Genomic DNA, 19,918 nt, shown 5'->3' on the forward strand with positions numbered 1-19,918 from the left:
TCACAAGTCTCGCTTCTCACTCAAGCAAGTCTCACACGCCGATACACACAAACACATACATACTGACAACCACATAAACAGCGAATCTCGCAGGCAGGTGTGAATGAGATCAGAGCTCACGATGCTATATATAAGCACTTTTATCAACACATTCATGGCTTTTATTATTTCAACCTCTCAAATACTTTTAAATAACTGCTGAGTTTTTTGGTGTGGATTTGGTTTATACTTTACACAGCATTTAAAGGCCCAGCTTGTTTGTTGTTCATGAAAACCTGATTATGAAACTACAAATTGAGTGCAGATTAGACGTACCTCCTTAATATTAAAGGGTAAACTGTTCATTTAGCCCTGGTAAATTATTACTAAATTATTCATCTCAAATCAAATACATAGTAGTTGTGAAATCTACAGGAGAGAAAGTCTTGAATTGATATTATGCCCTTTGCAAATTATTCATTACACCCTTAATGGTTGAAAACTTACCATGCACGCCCTGCATCATCTGCCTTGGAGGAATGGATGCCACTGAACTTCATACATATCCGCCTGTCAATCATTCTGAGGACAAGAACATACTCATTCCTCCTTTTCGACTCTCAGACTTAAAATGAGGCTTGTTGTGCACGTATACAAAATACTTTTAATGGTGTGCTAAACAAAGCACAATGGGAGCTGGAGGCTCTCACGGTCAATGACAGAGACAGCCTGGTTGGATGAACTGTATTTATAAAGACCTTTAATGCAATAGTTGTAGTTTAGGTAATACTGAATGATGTTGTAGGGATTTTCACAACTGTTATTTTCACAACATACACTGCACTCATGATATATTCACATAATCTCTAAATGACACTGGCTCGATGTGTATTTATGTTGTTTATAGCCTCTTTTGAAATGTTTTGTGTACAGTACTGTAAGTATACTACTACAGACGTGTTTGCACCCCTCGTCAAAAGAAAACTGACATCAGCTTTTTTAGTTTGCATGCATTGGAAATTGTCCTTTGGTCCGTTTTAGTTTTTTATTTGAAAGTTAAATATTTAACCAGCAGATACGCACTTACTGGATGTTCAGTCTACTTGTAGTTAAATACTGATTTGACCATGTTAAAATGTTTTTATTTGATTTTTCTTTATTAAGGTTTTTAAAAATATTAACATCCGATTGCCTTCTTTCTCATTCTAGATGTGAAGTAAAAAGGGAAAAAATGATTGATATTTTTATATTGCTCCTAATATGTATATGTTGTATTGTTTTTTATGTCAATAAAAGTGAATGTTAGATAATGGCAGAGTTTGTGTTTTTAATCTTTCTCAAATTATCAACTATTTAGTATGAGCTGATCTCCTCCACCTTTATTTCTATATAACACTATATTATGGTTAACCTCCTAAGACCCGAGCTTTGGTTTGTCTTTTTTTTCAGATTTCTTCCAGCTCTTCTGGGGTTAGGAAGAACCAATAAATATAATAACCAAATATTTTTGTTTGAACATGAAGCAGTGTAATGGTCCATGTTTGTGTACAACATGTTGCAGTTGCACGGAATTAAGTATTATGGTGCAAACAACAAAAAAATTTATCTTAAGCCCGGGATACACTGCACGATTATTGGCTGTCCCAGACGAAAGATTGCCATCGTGAAACAATCGTGGCGATTTCTGTGATCGTGGCTCTCCATCGATTGTCCTTCGTACAGTGAGAGAGGTTCAAAGACGGCCCTTTTCCCGGTCTTGTGTCTAAGATAGCCTACGATAGTTTTCTGACAGTGTCAGAAATTCAGCATGATCACCGCTGCTACGACCTGCCTACTGGTATTTGTTTACCACGAGCGCATACTGGTGAAGTTGCGCAACGTGTGATGCTTCCGCCGAAGCTTTCCGTGTCATCATCGTACAGTCTATATGCCTGTCATACCCGAGTTTAAATGATCCATGTCGCACAGTGTGATAAGTTAATGATCTTATAAGAGGGCAAAAATCCTGCAGGGCTTAATATAAATAATTCTGGGATGTTTATTTGCAAACATGTTGAAACATAATTAAATACTGTATGTGAGTAAATACTGTACACTGTAAAAAGTTGGATGAAATTACTTCAAGTGGTAACACTTAAAAACTTTAGTTTCATTTTGGTGAAAATTTTAAGTAACATTGACTTACACTAGGTGTTTCCAAAGTTTAACCAACTTTTCACTTTTTACAGTGTAAACATTGTTGTTCCTCTTTCCATATAAAGTTCAGCATGTGACAGTTCGGACAGAGAAACCAAAAAGAAGAAGTTGTTATGGTCAACCCTTCCCAAACATTCAGTAGGCCTATCTCTGAAAAGTTCATGCACTGAAAAAAAAAATCCTTTCAATTTACGTAATTTTAATGTGTACATCGGTCCCACATGATCCGATTGTTTAAAACCAAAATAATTTTCTCAAATTAATTTTTATGTGTCAGACCAAAACATTTTAATTACTTTAAGTAGTCTAATAGAAATATGTTGACTCAAAGTGCTATTTCTCTTTACTATAACACATTTATTTTGTAATGTTTAAGTAATTTTATTATGTAAGGGGACTAGATTTTCATCTGTAATTCCAACATGCTTTTTTAATGCTTATATTATGGGATTATGTAACTCTAAAGCAATTTCATTATGTCTCTGGCACCAGAATAATCACCCATAATTATCCAAATGTTATTTATTTTTTTTTTAAATACAAAATACATTTGCATTGGCATAAAAAGCAAAGAGTTTTGTACAAATGTTTAGTGATATTGAGGCAAACCACTGCTTTCAGATCATCAATTCATTTAAATCACTACACATTAATTCAATAACAGTCAATAACTATTACAACAATCAGCACATGCAGTACATACATAAAGGGGCAATTTCCCAAACAGGTTGTAGATTAATCCATGACTAGGCCCTCGTTATATTAGGATATTTTTACAAAAATAAAGTTTACAAACAAACCTACCTTACAAAAACAACACTGGAGTACATCTTTACACAAAACAATGGCACTGATATATGGCATTGCAAAAGTCTGGGACTAGGAAAAGCCCCATCTATGAAACTGACCCAAATGTTTAAAATAGTTACTATCACAGTAGATTTAGAAGTGCTAAAACACAAACACTGGATTCCAAAGAGACATGCAAAACAGTAAGTACTATTATTTATAAAATGGATTTACAAACTGGAAAATATCACTCCTTCAGAAAGTCAGAGCTACAGCATTTGTATAAACTGTTAATCAAAGATTCAACAAAAACAAAATACAACAACCATTTCCAAAATCGACTCTGAGCAGCAAACTGTTAATGTATTAATAAGAGAAAACACTTAAAACAGATAAAAAATTCAAAAATGAGCAGCACAGTCTTTCTGATCCTTTCACTGAAAGAAACTGTTCGTTAAAGTTACTCTCAATGCAGTTTGGATTTCCTCAAAAATAAAGCGGAGATCAGGTTTAAGGCATACATCAGCTCAAACACGATGTTGCAACACCTTCATGGCTTCCAGGACTATACAAAGATCCTCTTCGTCATCACAAGAAGCATGTTGTTTTAGAGCACAAATACCAACATTGGTGTCTTCAAATGACCTCACTGATGCGGACTTCATCCATGCCCTGTACAAAACAAACAAATGTAGTTAAAGAAACAGAAAAAAGGTTACTGTTACAATAAAAGTGTCATTGGAAATTAGTACAATGCAAACAAATATAAATGTAAGTATACAGACCCATGTGCATTGCCACAGCATGTTACAATTGGTTACAAACACATGGGTTACAAAGCAAGGCAGCTGCACTGTCCACTGCTCTGGTGTGTGTGTGTGTGTGTGTGTGTTCACTAGGGATGCTCTGATCGATCGGCCGATTATGGCATTAAATGACTCGATCGGTGCTCGCTAAATCTGCCGATCTCATAAACCGATCTTTCTGTTTACTTTTGTCATCAAAAGGATCCTGAAAGTGGCTGCAATTAAAGACATTTTTTTACGTAGCACAAGCATTTTTACAACCCTTTGCTCATGTGCGGCGTGCAGATTTGTATGTCTCTCTTTGCCTTTACAGAGATATGCGTATTTTCTATGAGGACGTGCTCCGGTCAACAGCGCGAGGCGTCTTCACATCCCCATCAAACAGCGTATACAACACATATCTATCACGGACAGTTGCATCCTCATGCCAAAAGTTTCTTATTTGCATGCGTTTTAAAGTTTTGAGCGTTTAAACTTTTATTTTCCTCACAGCTGCTTGTCTGCGTTCAGCCGCCGCCCACACACACAGCAGCCTGTCATCAGTGCACGTGAACAGAGCGATCTCTCTCTCTCATGTCTTAAAGCTGCAGTAACCTATTTATCTCTCAATAAAATCACTCTCTGCTCTTGACTAAAGAACTTTTATACTTCATACGAATGCGTGTATATTTAATTAATACAGTAAAGACTGTGAAGTGTTTTATTTTCAGTACTTTTAGGAGACATAAGCCTTTTTAAAGCCATATTAAATTTCTCTATGCAGAATAAATATTTGTTGTGCTTATTTATTTGAGTCACTATTAAAACAATAATATACCTAATTACTGCAAGTAATATAACAAAGGCAACATCCGTGGTATTATTTTATCTAGAAAAAATGTAACAGTTACAGTCATCAAAGAGCTTGCATATCAGCTTTAAAAAAATCAGAATCGGTATCGGCCGATCACGAAGATTACAAATCGGTGATCGTATCGGCTGCAAAAATCCTGATCGGAGCATCCCTACTGTTCACTACACTGGAATGAGTTAAATAAAGAGGCCACGTTTCGAGTGTGTGCTACCACACCTGACAATCACATCAAAAGTGAATTTTTCACAGATACCGATAGCCGATTATTCAGACTAATATCTGCCGATACCGATGCTGATGGATGGCTGCAGCAGGCGCACTGATATTACGCAGCACCTGAAAATAATCCCCTTGGTAATTTTCAATTGCAGGCTGCTGCGTAATATCATTGCGCCCCCTGCAGCCATGTTACAGCAGCAAAGTCCTTGATTATTACGCCAGAACATAGTTCCTAGCCATATCCTAGAAAATTGCAACTTTTAATTTTCCGTTGGTCTTAGTACACGATGTAACTACAGAAGAGTCAAGTTTTAAATACAAAAATTATTAAATTTTTTAACATGATACTAATGGTCTAATCAGATTCCATAGACGGTGCTAAGCTACGCTAAAAGTGGTACCACCACAGAGATCAGCTGAATGGATTTCAAAATGGTAAAAATCTAATGTTTAACTCTAGGGGAGCTGGAAAATTAGCATATTTAAAATCCCTTTAAAATTTTAAGTTAACTAATATCTTTAAGTTGAATTAACTTAAAATTTTAAGGCAACCAGGTAACTTATTTTTTTAAGTTGAACCAGCACATCCTTTTTACAGTGCATTGTTGTGTCAAATATAAACATTGGATTAATTTAACACAACGTTGGGTTTATCCCTTCTTGACCCAATGCTGGGTTGACAATAAGTGAGTGCTGGGTTCCAGATTTAGTGGCCCTGACATTTGTATCGTTCCTTAATTGTAAACACAAGTAAACAAAACTGCAGATAAATAGATCAAAATTCATCAAGTGCAAAATGCAAGTTAAAAACATAAAATACATATAACTGCATATTCACTCATAATAAGTCCAAAAAAAACCCTGAGATGACCTGAATGAGTGTGTTTACAATGATACTGCCTTGCGTGTGCTTGCATCCAAAACAGAAAGGGGACATGAAGAGATTAAGTCTTATGTGAAGCTTGATGACCTGTCTGTGATTAACGTGACCCTGATGACTTTAGTTCTGTCTGTCACATGTAACAGAGGCCATTTGGTGGCCTATCCGCTGATCCAGAAATCCTCATGCAAAATGAAAATAGCAACCGGCCTAACTGACACACAAGTGTAACATCAAATCGCTTGTGCTATGTTAATGTTATTGTTTTCCCTTTTATCTCGTCTCCACTTCAGTCAAACCCTTGTGTGTCTATGCTGTGTAACTATGGTGATGGTTTAATGTAGGGGTTTGGTTACATCAGACATGGATAGTGGCACTTGACCCACTTCAGCAGGAACCTGATTAGCAACACAGCCATCGGCTGCGCTCCCCACATCACCTTCATCATTACCATCATCATTATCATAGTACTAATCTCACGTCTCTGTTGATGCCATTTAGTGAGGATTTAGTCTGTATACATCATGAAAGCTATCAAATCCCTGTTTCAAGGTGTGCCGCCTATTAAGCGTCTGTCTTACTGGAAAGTGCTGTAATAAAGTTTCTCTCTGTAGTTAAAGGGAGAGATTTGCTTTCATCTTCCTCTCTCTTTGCCTCAGCTGGCTTCAAACAGCTGATTTCAGATGCAGCCAGGTGAGACACCTTTATAGCTACAAACACGTCTCGCTACTGACGACATCATAAAAACAACGCTCTAATAAAAGTGTTCAAGCATTCATTTTACAATGTGGTGTTTTTTTTCCCCAATCACATTTACTAAAACATCCATTAATTTTGGGTACACTCTCAGTCACTGGGATGGTACTTTCAGAAAGGTCCTAATATTTAGGTACAGATATTTTTAAGGTACAAAAGTGTCATGAAAAGGTAACGGCTCAGGGACGACTTTTGCACCTTCTTGTACCATTTTTCTGAGAGTGTGCGTGCTTTTAAAGAGGGTGGTGATGTTTATATTTATGCTTACCTGCATTTTTATTTTAGTGTGAACAAAGGTTTTTAATCAAGTGTGGTTTAACATGCTGTTTAATAAGTAAATGTGCGTTGGTGAAAAGTAAATTAACAGATCTGTACATTGTCAGACAAAATGGCCATAAAATGGTTTCAAGCTATGGGGTATCATTGAAGATAGAAATGGATCCTCTTCGAAGTCGGCAGCTCTGGGGTCTCATTTATAAAACAGTGCCTAGGATCCTTACTAAAAGTCTACGTACGCACTAAAGCCAAAAATAGCATACGTCAAAAAATATTACGACTTATAAAACAAAGCAATATTCCCTTTATAAATCACAGATCACCTGCAAGTGTTTGTACATGAATCATCCTCAGATCCCACCGTTCAAGCCCATTATCCGGTCAAGTTCACAACCGTTGCGTGGCGTATGCACGTTTAAGAGCTACATTTTATGAGTACTCACGCTTTATAAATGAGACCCCTGGTGCGACCCGGTGTGGATTCACCACTGAGTCTATTGCTATCCGAGACCCTTTAAAAAGGTCTTAAGTACTATTTAGGTACAGATATGCATACATTTGGTACCTTTGAGGTATATGAACTCTTTAGATGCAAAGGGGTACTTATTAAGGGTACTGCCCCAGTGCAACTAGGGACTATTTTTCTGTGTACCTCCTCACAGAGATACCTTGACTTTTTCTAAGATTAGGAGTAAACATGATTTACCTTCAAAAATAGATTATGTACATTTATATGGGAAATACATTTTGTAGGTATTTAATCAGTTAACAAATGAAGCAACCGGAAACCATAGCAAGGTCAATGAGAGATTCCAGTACAAGCATAGACTTACCTGATCAAAATGATTAAGATTTGTGTTTTCCCTGGAAATTCATGCATGCATGTATCTGCATGTTAAGTTTCTACAGAAATAAAATGAGATGACATTTAAAGTATAGGGTGGAGTCAGTTGATTAGAAAGTGAAGCTTTGTACACTCACTGAAGCAACATCACAAGTATTTCACAAGTTCACACTTACAAATAAGTTGGATAGATTAAATTAGTAAACATATTTGGCGTGCTGTCCGGGGAGAGGGCTCTGAGCTCGGAAATGGCAGAGTATCCACCCCCAGGTTAAGGAAATAACCTGATAAGTGAGAGGAGACTGGGTGGTGGAGGGATTCTGAAGACTGCAGAGGATCTTTGGAGAGTAAACTGTGACTTATATATGGCTTGCCTTTGTGCTGATTGGGTAGATATGATGATTACTGATTGTGGACAGCTGGTGGTACTAGTGTATTTGTTGTTAGTGATTATAGACAGCTGGAAGTACTTCAGTGGTTTATTTGACATGCTCGTCCCGAACTACGTTAATAAAACATCATTTTAAGGATCCTGTCTGAAATACTATTAAAGTCCGTATTAATTGATAGTAAATGTGTTCTGAGTTCGTCACACCACAGAAAAATGTGTTATTAACCACCCAGCTGAATTTGAATGATAAAAAGCCTGCCGAGTAAATAAGTTATCAAAATCTGGAAAAAAAATTAGCAGGATTCTCTGCTCTCAAACGCTGGCGGAGAAATCACGCCCACTGGCGGAAAAGCTACCAGGTTCTGGCTTGAGGGATACAGTTATGGCCAAATCGTGTAAGATGTTATTTGTACACACTGTGACTATACAAATCACAACATATAAATAGGAAAATGTTGGCGTTATTTTGTCACTTATTGGGAGCAGTATGCTAGCTGGAGCCATTTACTTCCAGTCTTTGTGCTAAGCTAGGCTAGCGAATTTATGTTACGAATGTGAATCTGTAAAATGAACAGATCTGCTGCATGTGTTTATCCAGGAAAACAATATTTCGGATTCTCTCTCTTCAAAATAGTTTTGGACTTAATTATGTTTTGGGCTTCATCCATGCGTGTGCTGGCGTGACAGCACAGAGACAATTTCACAATCTATTTAATCCATTCAATTGACCTTAAGACCTCATTGCACATTTTCATCCCTGATCATTTCACACCTCCGTGTTTCCTGACTAGTGTGTGCGTGCTTATTTGTATTCTCTGTCTGACTTTCTTTAGCCGGTGTGGCTCAGGTGACAGATGGATCATGAAGAGCTTGTCGCTTATCTGTCAGTGCCTGTTTGTGAAGAGAGCTTTCATGAGAACTCTATTATAAGCCTTTTTGTGCATGCGTCTGCGTGGGGGGTGAGACGGTCACTGTACACAAGACCAGTAGTGTCAGTCCACCAAATGTGAACTCTCCCCTTGTTACAACAACATTAAGTATTAAAAGTGCACTTGGCATCCAGTCAGCATCTAAAATCTCAACTTTGAAGATACAGCCCTTGGGTATCTGAATGAAGTAATGGGAGAACATGTCGATCTAGGTCAATTTGGTCAAATCTGCTTTTTCTTGTGTTATTATTGATTTGATAAAAAACTACATAAAACAGAATCCAATGAGACCTATTGGGAATTGAAGCGTACATGCAATTCTGTTTGTTCTTACCCATAATGCAACGCAGCTCTCAATTGTGCCTCTCAATCACGATTTTTCCCTCTCAGAAAGCTTTCCAGTACAGGGAGAGACACAAGCTTGTTGCAGTTTCATCTGCAGACATATGTATGTTTGGATAAAGAGAGAGAAAGACAGATAAAGAGTGAAAAGTGCATTTCATGGTGAATAATTGCATGACATGCAAGAAAATTGCGTAACTTGCCTCAGTACACGACGGCCGTGGTCGTCTGTGTTTAACCTTTGTTTTGCGTTTGGCTGTAGACCTATTATGCATGCAAAGCTTTGTATTTGCATCAACAAAATTAGCTTCTCACATGCAGAAATGTTCCTGTCCACTGTATGTGATAGATGTTTGTCGGTTGATATACAGGAAATAAGAGCTAGTTGCAGATGAATGGCAGAGTTAAAGCCGAAAATACAGATTCTATTTCTAGCTTTGCTCTGTTTCTTGAAACGAGAGTGAAAATCTAGGACAGTCTGGTTTTATTTTTGGTGAAGCAATAACCGGCATTCGGACCACTACCTAGTCCTCGTCCTCCATTAAAGGAGGAGTTTACCCAAAAAAGTTAAATTCTGTCATCATTTACACATCCTCATGCTATTTTAAACCTTTCTTTATTCTGTTAAACACTACAGAAGATATTTTGAAAAATGATGGTAGGCACACAGTTGACGGTACCCATTGACTTCCATAGTATTTGTTTATCCTACTATAGAAGTCAACTGCTTCCCAATTATCAGAAAATCTTCTTTTGTGTTCAACAGAATAAAGAAACTCATACAGGTTTAAAACAACATGAGGATGTGTGAATGATGACAGAATTCTCAATTTTGGGTGAACTACCTCCTAACAAGTGTATTTAAAGACTCTGACTAGACTTTCATCCAAGTGATTGCGTACTGAAGTCAAAAGAGCAAATACAAAAGTCTCTATAACTTTGAGATTTGGCCTACCTACAGGACCTTCATCAATAGCCTCTTTCACCCAGTCATTTCTGTAAATTACCATGAATTTACCAGAATGAATTTACCAATAAATACAAAAATGACCTGTCACACACGCAGTGATATTCCTTCTTTTTACCAGTAAGATCAGTATCAAAATACTGATAAACTCAGAAAGTTGAAGTTACATGTGGCGCGCGACGAAATCAGTGTTGTATTGTCACATGTAAAGTCACATGTGTACCTTAAAACCCATTCACACAGGATCCCATTCATTTTGGCCCCAGAAAATTTCCGTAAAATTGTCAGAGGCTTCTATGTGAACACAAACGTGTCCCGTAAATGTTCTGGGATCGCTCCCGTAAAGAGGACCTAGTAACGTTGCCGTAAAATTCACAGAAAGCATTCTGTATGAACAAGAGGCAGAAACAATGTCGTAGTGAGGACGCACATGTCATCAAAACCAAAAGTTATGGTTCAGCTCTTTGAAACAAGGATTTTAAACGCAAATCAACATTCACGACGAGAAATGTCGGCAAACTGGACTGAAGCAGAGATCAGGGAGCTTGTCATTATCCGCGCTGAAGCTGAGATCATTCACCAGCATGACAGAACAGCGCATCACGTGCTCCTTATGATCTTGCCGTGAAATACACGCGTGTGGTTGTTGAAAGAGAAATCACGGATAATTAGCAAACTTCAGGATAAGATGTCAATTGTCTTTATGGGATCTTTATGGTATGTGTGTGAATGCACGCAAAGATTCAGGAAAATCATTTGCAGTGTGAATAACTCAAAAATCAAACAGTCCCGGACAAATCCCGAACGCATTTTCCGTGTATTTTCCGTAATCTCTATGTGAAAAGGGGTTTAGATACCAAAATGCACCTTTTAGGTACCTTTTGTACCTTCATGTACCTTTTTATCTAAGAGTGCACTATTTTATTAAGAATGAAGATCCAGAGCCAGGCAGAACCACATATTGTCTGATGCCAATAGCAAAACTTTCTGGATTCTCAAAATAGGATTCTTTCAAGAACACTTTCATCTTTGGGGCCTTTGTGTAAATATCTACAAAAGGTTTTTTAAGTTCTGATTCATACAAAATTCACATTTATTGCAGGGGTTACACACTGGATGGGTATGGGAGGTATGCGTATGTCTGCTGTGTCTCAGAATGACACCTCCTTATGATAAGCTAAGAGAACGCTTGAAGGCATTTGATTTGAAGAACAGTCTGAGAATGATATGATAAGCTAAATATAATACTATTGAGCGCCAGAAACAACATCACCAACATGTACATTCACATATAAACACACAAAGCCGGGACTCACACACATCTTAAAAAATGACATGACACTCAGGAAGTCATCGGGCGCCTCCTGTCTCGGTATACAAATCAGGCAGAAGATATTTGAATAAGCGCTTGAGAGAATAAGAGGAGAAACATTGTGCAATTCTATAAACAGGCGAAAGTGGAATAGCACTCTAAAATGTCTGGGTTATTTTTGACCCATAATGGGTAAATATTAGACAGAACACACTGTTGGGTTAAAACTGACCCAATGCTGGGTTGATTTAACGTAACTGCTGGGTTATTATATACCCCATGGTTGCATAACAACAACCCAACATTGGGTCATTTTTCACCCAGCATGTGTTCTGTCCAATATTTACCCATTATGGGTCAAAAATAACCCAGACATTTTTATAGTGAGTTGCAAAAAAAAGAGGCTTGAGGATTCGTACGGAAAATGAAGCAGGAAAAGGTGGGAAATATGTAGTTCATACTGAAATGAAACTGTATTTACTATCTTTGCTTTATTGGGTCTAAATCTACTCATAAAGTATATTTTGACTCTAAAGATGATGCAATGTAAAACTTCATGAAGAACTAGAGACAAGCTGTGTTCAGTCTTTTAATATCCTTAAAATCCCCTGTTACCCATGTCATGGCATCTAACTGCAGAGTCTGTGGATAAGATTGTAATCCTCAAAACATCTGGATACAAGCTAGCGGAAAGCATTCTGCCCTGATATTGCACAAACAACACTCATTAGTTGCATAATGAAAATAAAATATATTTTTTATTATATATATAATATATAAAATTTAATGTAAACAAATATGTTAATTTCTTTTAATATTTAAATATAAAAAAACACAAATATGAGCACACAAGTAACAACTTACAGAAAGCACCCCCGTACATACAAACATGAATGCATGTTGCAGTTTATCCTGTTTGATGGATGTTATCAGGGAGTATATTAGGATTTAAAATGTACATGAGGGAAAGGCTACATGTGAATAATTATGGCTTGGTTCTATCTAGCATAAACCTGCTAGTATAATACATAACATGTTGTACAATATTGAGTTTTACACAGTATATTTACATGATTGTTATCACAGCAGATAAACAAAAATAATCCATCACTTCTCCTTTCGCATGATTGGACAATATGGAGGAAATGCAAATGCTACATCTATAGTTTGCTGTCTCCCTCTGGTGGCAACAATAAGTTCAAGCATACAACAAATTATTTCATGCTGGCAGTGTTTTCCAAGTTTAATGTACTATTGAAGATTCCTGAACAGCTTTATAAAAAAATCCAAAGTGCATTTGTTATTCCTTGGTGTGGTGGTTCATAAAGAAGCAGTACTGCCATAAGAAATCTCACTGTAAAAGACAAAAACAGAAAATATACCTTAAATTGGAGACCTAAACATATCACATTTTAAAATAATGTTGTTTGAACAAATTAACATACAGCATCCATTCAAATACTGTTTTATGGGTACTTACTATGTAGGTGTTCTATCTATTTATTATTTTTAAATATTATACAGACAGCTTTGTCAGAACTATTGTTTGCAAAACCATCGGAGTGAGGACAAAAAGAGGTCCTCACTTTCATGGCACTTCTTTAAAACGCTGTTTGATGGTTGGGGTTATGGCAGTGCCAGCTCGTGACTTCTCTTCCGAGGGGCGCAAATTCAAAATATGTGTTTGGAGTGTCGTGAGTTGCTCGTGTTTTCAAAATATGTGTTTGTTGCATCATGTGAACCATGTGCATCACGTGTTTTGTCAAAATAAGTGCCTCCTGCACACGCATTAAAACGTTTATGATAAAAGAGACACAAAATACACGCAAGACACTCCCTTAACAGTAAACTCTGATTACGCATGAGATTATGTGAGTATCTGGCAAACGCGAGCGTCTTTTTTATCATAAACCCTTTAGACGCATCTGCAACAGGCACTTATTTTGACAAGACAATTTGTTATGCACATAGGTTCAATAGACGCGACGAACACATATTTTGAAATTACGTACCACACACATGATGGGCTACATACATGTTGTGACGAACTTCGCATTGTGCGCCGTCGAAAAAAGTCACCGGCCACCACTGGGTTAGGGTGTATGAATTGTATTGTGTCTATGCGTGTCCTCACAAAGAGCTGTAAAGACGTGTGTGTGTGTGTGTGTGTTTGATTGTTTATTGCATCTGTTTATGGCAAAAGTAAAAATCTTTTAGCATTTCATTTATGCCAACTATAGCGGTGGGTACATCACGATTAATCACATACAAAATAAAAGTGAGTTTTTGCACTATATATATATATATGTGTGTGTGTGTGTGTATATTATATATTAATAATAACATAATAATTACACAACACACACAGACATAATATGTAAAAAGTCACTTTATTTTGTATGCAATTAATTAATTATGTGATTAAACTATTGTTGTTGCTTAAATCTGCTGTAGACATCAAAAAAGTGGTTATGGAAGAACTACAAAATACCTCTATATCGGTAAAGAAGTTGCGCTCAGGAAGGATGTTCCCAATGTCCCGTTTAATCACATTAAACTGATTCATAACCTGGTGCCGCTCCAAGCTGAGACCATTGTCTCTAAAGTAAAGTACTGCTGACATTTGCTTCTTGCTGAAAATGTGAACACACAGAACAGTATTTACCACCTACACTACATGTGTTTGTAAAGTGAACCAAATAATAAAATAATGATGTGTTAAAAACTCTCTTCTCTTACCTTATGTCTGGGTAATTACTAACTAATGGATTTAAAAGATCTTTTATACTTTTCTCATTTTCCATTCCAATAATATCACTAAGGTAATCCCCCAGTGGATACAGCCAGTCTAAGGACGATCCCTGAGTACAGAGGAATATTTTCAGATCATTTATTATATACTCCATAAAGTTTCACAACAGACTTTAAAAGAGTTTTCCCATTTCTTTAAATAGCTTTCTGAGCTCCTTCCATTGTGTTCTTAGTTTACAGGCTGCTTCTTCATTTTTGTTGTTTTTGCATGAATACTTTTTCTTCATCAGCTGGGAGACATATTCTCTTGTCACGTAATAGTGCACATCGTTTATGAAGACCTGTGAATGAGGACGGTGTGTTAAAAGTCACAGCGCTCATGCTTCATTCATTCTGACTGGTCAGAGGCGACATTCCAAGATTTGTTATTTTAAGATAACAATCACCAGCCCCATCCGGGTTCTGCAAGTCATCTTGGCAAGTGCAGGTAAATACATACAAAAATTAATATATTCCGAGATTTTATTCACAAATAATCAAATTATTAAAAATGTAAAATTATTAACTTAACTAAAATAACTTAAGCTAATTCAACTTAATTTTTATTTATTTATAGCAACTCCTCACTAGTCAATAAAGTTGAACTTAACTGTAAATTCAAGTTGATTGAACTTAAAAATTTAGGTGCAACACGAAATTTTTATACATTTTATTATGATTTGCATTTGATTTGCAAATGAAGTAATAAAATATTTCAGAATTGTGCTCCTGTAGCTCAGTGGTACAGCATTGCATTAACAGTGCAAAAAGGGTTCGAAAACGAGAACGAATCAATCAAAAGAATACGGTATACTTTGTAATGCAGTAAAGAAGCATCTGCTAAATGCGTAAATATCTAATAATTTACTTATATGGCAAATAGCCACGTAATAAGCTGGTTCAGCTTGTTCTTATTGCACAATGTCTACAGTGACCATTTTAGCAGTGAAGAAAGAGGACTTACCTGAGCTGGTGGATTTCTCATGGATTTACAGAGTCCAGAGTAATTTTCAATCGTGGATGTCACTTCAGTAAAATCTTCATCTGTTTTGAGCCATTTCCTTGTCATCATACCATTTAAATAAGGCTTTAAGTGGGAAATGTAAATGATTTCAGTTAAATTTATAGATGATAAGTCAGTAAAAAAATGTATTAAGTAAATGGCATGTATACCAACACCAACAATAGCTTTTATGTATATATATGTTTCTGTTTAAATCAAATTAATAAAATAAATCATTTTAACAGTTTATGCCAATACATACATATCGTATACATATGTTATTGTAGATTTAGCAAAGCCCACCTTAATGTCATTTTTGAAATGATCTATCAGTATCTGACTGAGTCTTTGAATCAATCCATCCACATCTCTCTCCAGCTGCTTCACCTGAGCTAAACAGCTCTCCTTATAGCATTGCATGAGATCTCTGTAAGAACAATACAGCAGCAAAATCAGGAGAAGCATCTTACAAAGCTGACTGTAATGGGATACAAATGTGAGTAATGCGCCTCTCATGGTGCTTACTTGAGTGAGTGAAAAGTGTTGATGTAGGTGATGTGATATTGAACCCACAGACACGCGTCCAGCAGATCAGAGGTCAGCAAAAAGCTGGTATGCTCTGTGAACTCTTCTGCAAATCTTAAAGAGAAGTAAACTATCAAAGATCACCGATGGGAGGTGGGTGCATAATGTAAACCGATCAACCATAACATCATGACCACATTGATAATATTGTTTAGGCCACCTAAACAGCCTTCACCCATCGACTCTAGACCTTTCTATCAGAACCAGCATTCACCATTTCAGAAATTTATTTCAGAAATACAGCCGCTTGTTTGTTGGATCGGATCACATGGGCCATCCTTCGCTCCACACAGCATCAATGAGCCTTGGCCGCCCATTTTTCCTGCTTTTTCTGGATTTTTTTGTCCTCAAAGTTGATTTGTTAGAAGCAGTAAGGATCTGAGCGACTTGACAAGGGCCAAATTGTGATGGCTAGACAACCGGGGCAGAGAATTCCCAGTCTGCAGTGGTCAGTCAGTACCAGTGGCAGCTGGTGACTTCTTTTTTCGAAGGTGCTTGTTGCGAAGTTCTTCACAACATGTATGTAGCCCGTCATGTGTGTGGTTCCTTATTTCTGCACGTCGAGTGATCCTGTGTGCATCACGTGTCTTGTCAAAATAAGTGCCTGCTGCAGACGTGTCTAAAGGGGTTTATGATAAAAGAGATGCTCGCGTTTGCCAGATACTCGCATAATCTCATACCTAATCAGAGTTTAGTGTTAAGGGAGTGTCTTGCGTGTATTTTGTGAACGTGAGCATCTTTTATCATAAACGGATTTGACGCGTGTGTAGCAGGCACTTCTTTGGACAAAACATATGAAGCACATGTTTCACATTACCCAACAAACACATATTTTGAAAACGCAAGCAACACACGACACTCCGAACAGTTAATTTGCACCCCTCAGATGCACAGTACCTATCAAAAGTGGTCCAAGGTAGGAAAAGTAGTCAATCGACAAGGCTCATTGATGCATGTGGGGAGCGAAAGCTGGCCCTTGTGGTCCGATCCAACATGACTGTTAATGAAACTGCTAAAAAAAGTAAATGCTGGTTCTGATAGAAAGGTCTAGTGGACCCTAGATGGGTCAGGGCTGTTTTGGTGGCAAAAGGGACCTACACAATAGTAAGCAGTAGTTCAAAATGTTATGGCTGATCGGTGTATACAGCAATGAGTTTAAATTCATCTACAATAATAAAGTTATGATACAAATCTTGTTAGAAACTGATGTAGCTCCTCCAAACAAAACTGTACAATCTTCTCCTCACGAGTCTCATCAATTTCTTTAAGATTCTTGGCATAAGCTGCTATCAGCTAATAAGACAAATCAAAAGTTATATTATCCTCATAAGACCCGAGTTTTGGTTTGTCTTTTTTCACATTTCTACCAGCTATTTTGGGGTTAGGAGGAACCTATAAATATAATACCCAAATATTTTTCTACACTCTAAGAAAGGATGTGTTAATTTTAACACATTGTTTTGTGTTAAACTATTTAACACATTATGTGTTATTTTAACACATTGTGTGTCATTTCGTGTAGAATGTGAGCTTAAATAAATGAAATGGACAACACAAGATGTGCCAAAACAACACAACGTGTGTTGCTCCAAAAATAACACAGAGATGTGCCAAATCAAGGACAACACACCAGACGTGCTGTCCCCAACTAGACACAAGATGTGTCAATCCAACACACTCATTTCAAGAGTGTAAGAATACAACAGGTTCTAGTTACACAGAATTAAGTATTATGGTGCAAACAACAAAAACATTTGATGTCCACATATGTGGACATCCAGGTCTTAGGAGGTTAAATATTTTTTTTTACAGAATTAGAGTATGCACAGCTATAATAATAAGTATATGATAATATGAAAGATGCTTATGGTCCTCCACTGGATAAAGGATATTGATACTTTATTAAATACCTGACAAATGTCCATGTGAACCTCTGTAGTAAGGAATCCATCATCTGTTCTTTCTGGAGTTTTCTTCATTTTCCACATATTGTCTCTTTCAATGTTGATGATATTCTCCAGTGCAACTTTAAAGTCCTCCTAATGAAAACACACCAGGAAACAAATGACAAACGGTTTATTTGTTTAATATCGAATGTCCTATAGTCTCTATGCTTGTAATATCTCACCACCAGCCGTTGACAATAAGCGTCCTTGATTTTACTGATGAAGTCTTGCTCTTGTTCGATAGCTTTCTGCTCCTTTTTCGGGTCACTGTGATAACAACAGGACACAATGAATGAATAAATCTCAGTGAAGCAGTGCTACATTCATTACAGACTCAGCAGCTCACCTGGCGTAGTGATGAACAATAAAATCTAGAAGAGCGTGGTAATCTTTCGACTCTGTCACCTGCTCCAGAAGACCCTTTAAATGCTCTTCCATAATCTCGTGATGGCAGGAAACATAGGTTTCAAACACATTAAAGTCTGCCGGATAAATGTTTAACAGTTCTTCCTTCACTTTCTCCAAATCATCTTCAACCGCTTTACCCAGAAGACCCAAATGCACAGCCAACCAAGAAATGTTTTGTTCAGGGCTGTCCAGATGAACTTTCTTCAAAGTGTCTCTAACTCCATCTCGCACTGCCTCTCTCCATGTCTCCCTCCATCCCTGCATTATTCCTGGTTTCTTCTCTTCCTCAATGATTATTGTGACCACTTGCACTAGTAGCTTTTTATTAACTGAAGGCTGTGTACTAGAGCGCACAATGTCAAACATTTTATTCCTTAGGCCCTCAAGTAGCATATTAAGGTCAGTCTCTTTATTGGTTCGATTGACGGTAGAAGCTCCTTCTTCCAAAGTTTCTCGCTCCTGCTGAAGCTCAAGGTTCAGGGACAGTAGGTTTAGATAAGCCTGCCTCAATTCATCAGTTTCTATATAATCTCTGATCGTCAAAACTGTCATTAAAACAGAGGAAATAAAAGATTACAGTGCATCAGTCAATTTGCTTTTATTACAGCAATCACACCAACAGTGAATACATTTACCTGAGCAAGGCTTAGGGGGAATTTCTGTGTCTTTAATGTCTTTATTTTCATTTTCATTTTCATCCAAAGGTGATGGTTGCTTAGACATGCTAAGCTTTCTTTTAATGTGCGCACCGCTTTTTCTGAAACTGGAAAACCTGCGAAAGATTCCCCCTGCAAACACTGCAAACACAGTAAATATAAGTGAAGTATAATTCTAAACCCAGAATCATTTATTAACGTTTTTGTTTTAACTTTCAAATTGTGTTATGAAATATAAACATTAACACTTATATATGATATGACAAACAATATCCACGTTTTTTAACTTTATGTGGTTAAATTGATATATTTACTTACTGGGAGAAGTAGGAGACTTGTCCATTGTTAGGTTACTTCCAAACTGTAATTGATGATCAATAATCTACAAAACAGATAAAAGTCATAAAATCTTATAAACAAATTTAAACAAATGTCAGGCCTTTCTAAATTATAAACACTAATAAACAGATCCTAATGAGTAATTAAACATTAAAAATGAAGAATATATCAAGTTATGACAAATAACTGTAGAATAAAAATGTACAACATACAAAATGAAGAGTGACATTACGGGTTGTTTTCTTGCGCTCTCAAAAGAAAAGATTAAAGAAGGAACAAAGGTTGTCACTGGGGCGGTACCTTCAAAAAGTACAGTTTTGTTCCTTAAAGGTGCATATTGTTACCTTAAAGGTACACATTGGTATATATTAAAGTAAAATAGTATTAGGATCTTTATAAAAGGTACCGTCCTAGTGACTTTTGTACATTTTCTCTGAGAGTGTGGTAATAAATGCTATCAAAACCTCACTATCACCTGCCATGGGCTTCTTAAGCGTTAGTATATTCATATTCTATTCATAGCTGAAGTAAAAATACTTTATTTTAGATATCGTGTGTTGTTAAAAACGTACCTGTAAGATTTTCTGGGAGTGTCTCTGTCTTGTTTGCTCTGCAGCTGTAAATCAGATAGTAAGTTACTTTCACTTCTACT

At 36.8% G+C, this 19,918-nt stretch overlaps 1 protein-coding gene across 1 annotated transcript; it reads right to left on the minus strand.

Annotated features, from left to right (window-relative positions):
* Positions 1 to 12,132: 12,132 nt before the first annotated feature.
* On the minus strand, positions 12,133 to 19,918 carry LOC129416223 (exocyst complex component 3). The gene is made up of 14 exons (XM_073873031.1): positions 19,839 to 19,918; positions 19,246 to 19,309; positions 18,907 to 19,068; positions 18,210 to 18,816; positions 18,046 to 18,130; positions 17,828 to 17,956; positions 17,105 to 17,210; positions 15,858 to 15,966; positions 15,636 to 15,759; positions 15,294 to 15,416; positions 14,476 to 14,631; positions 14,279 to 14,397; positions 14,031 to 14,172; positions 12,133 to 12,893 (listed from the first exon to the last, which is right to left on the minus strand). The coding sequence occupies exons 2-14, from the start codon at positions 19,268 to 19,270 to the stop codon at positions 12,891 to 12,893; spliced, it is 1,890 nt and encodes a 629-aa protein (XP_073729132.1). The 5' UTR covers positions 19,271 to 19,309; positions 19,839 to 19,918; the 3' UTR covers positions 12,133 to 12,890.

Source organism: Misgurnus anguillicaudatus, chromosome 11 (assembly GCF_027580225.2).
Source record: "Misgurnus anguillicaudatus chromosome 11, ASM2758022v2, whole genome shotgun sequence".
NCBI lineage: Eukaryota > Metazoa > Chordata > Actinopteri > Cypriniformes > Cobitidae > Misgurnus > Misgurnus anguillicaudatus.

Bases quoted from the DNA above. Each gene is read 5' to 3' on its own strand.
- LOC129416223 (XM_073873031.1), bottom strand. From the start codon at position 19,270: ATGGACAAGTCTCCTACTTCTCCCA. The intron at 18,817-18,906 runs GTAAATGTATTC...TTTTAATGACAG, and splicing joins TCCCCCTAAGCCTTGCTCAG to TTTTGACGATCAGAGATTAT. The intron at 18,131-18,209 runs GTGAGCTGCTGA...TTGTTATCACAG, and splicing joins ATTGTTCATCACTACGCCAG to TGACCCGAAAAAGGAGCAGA.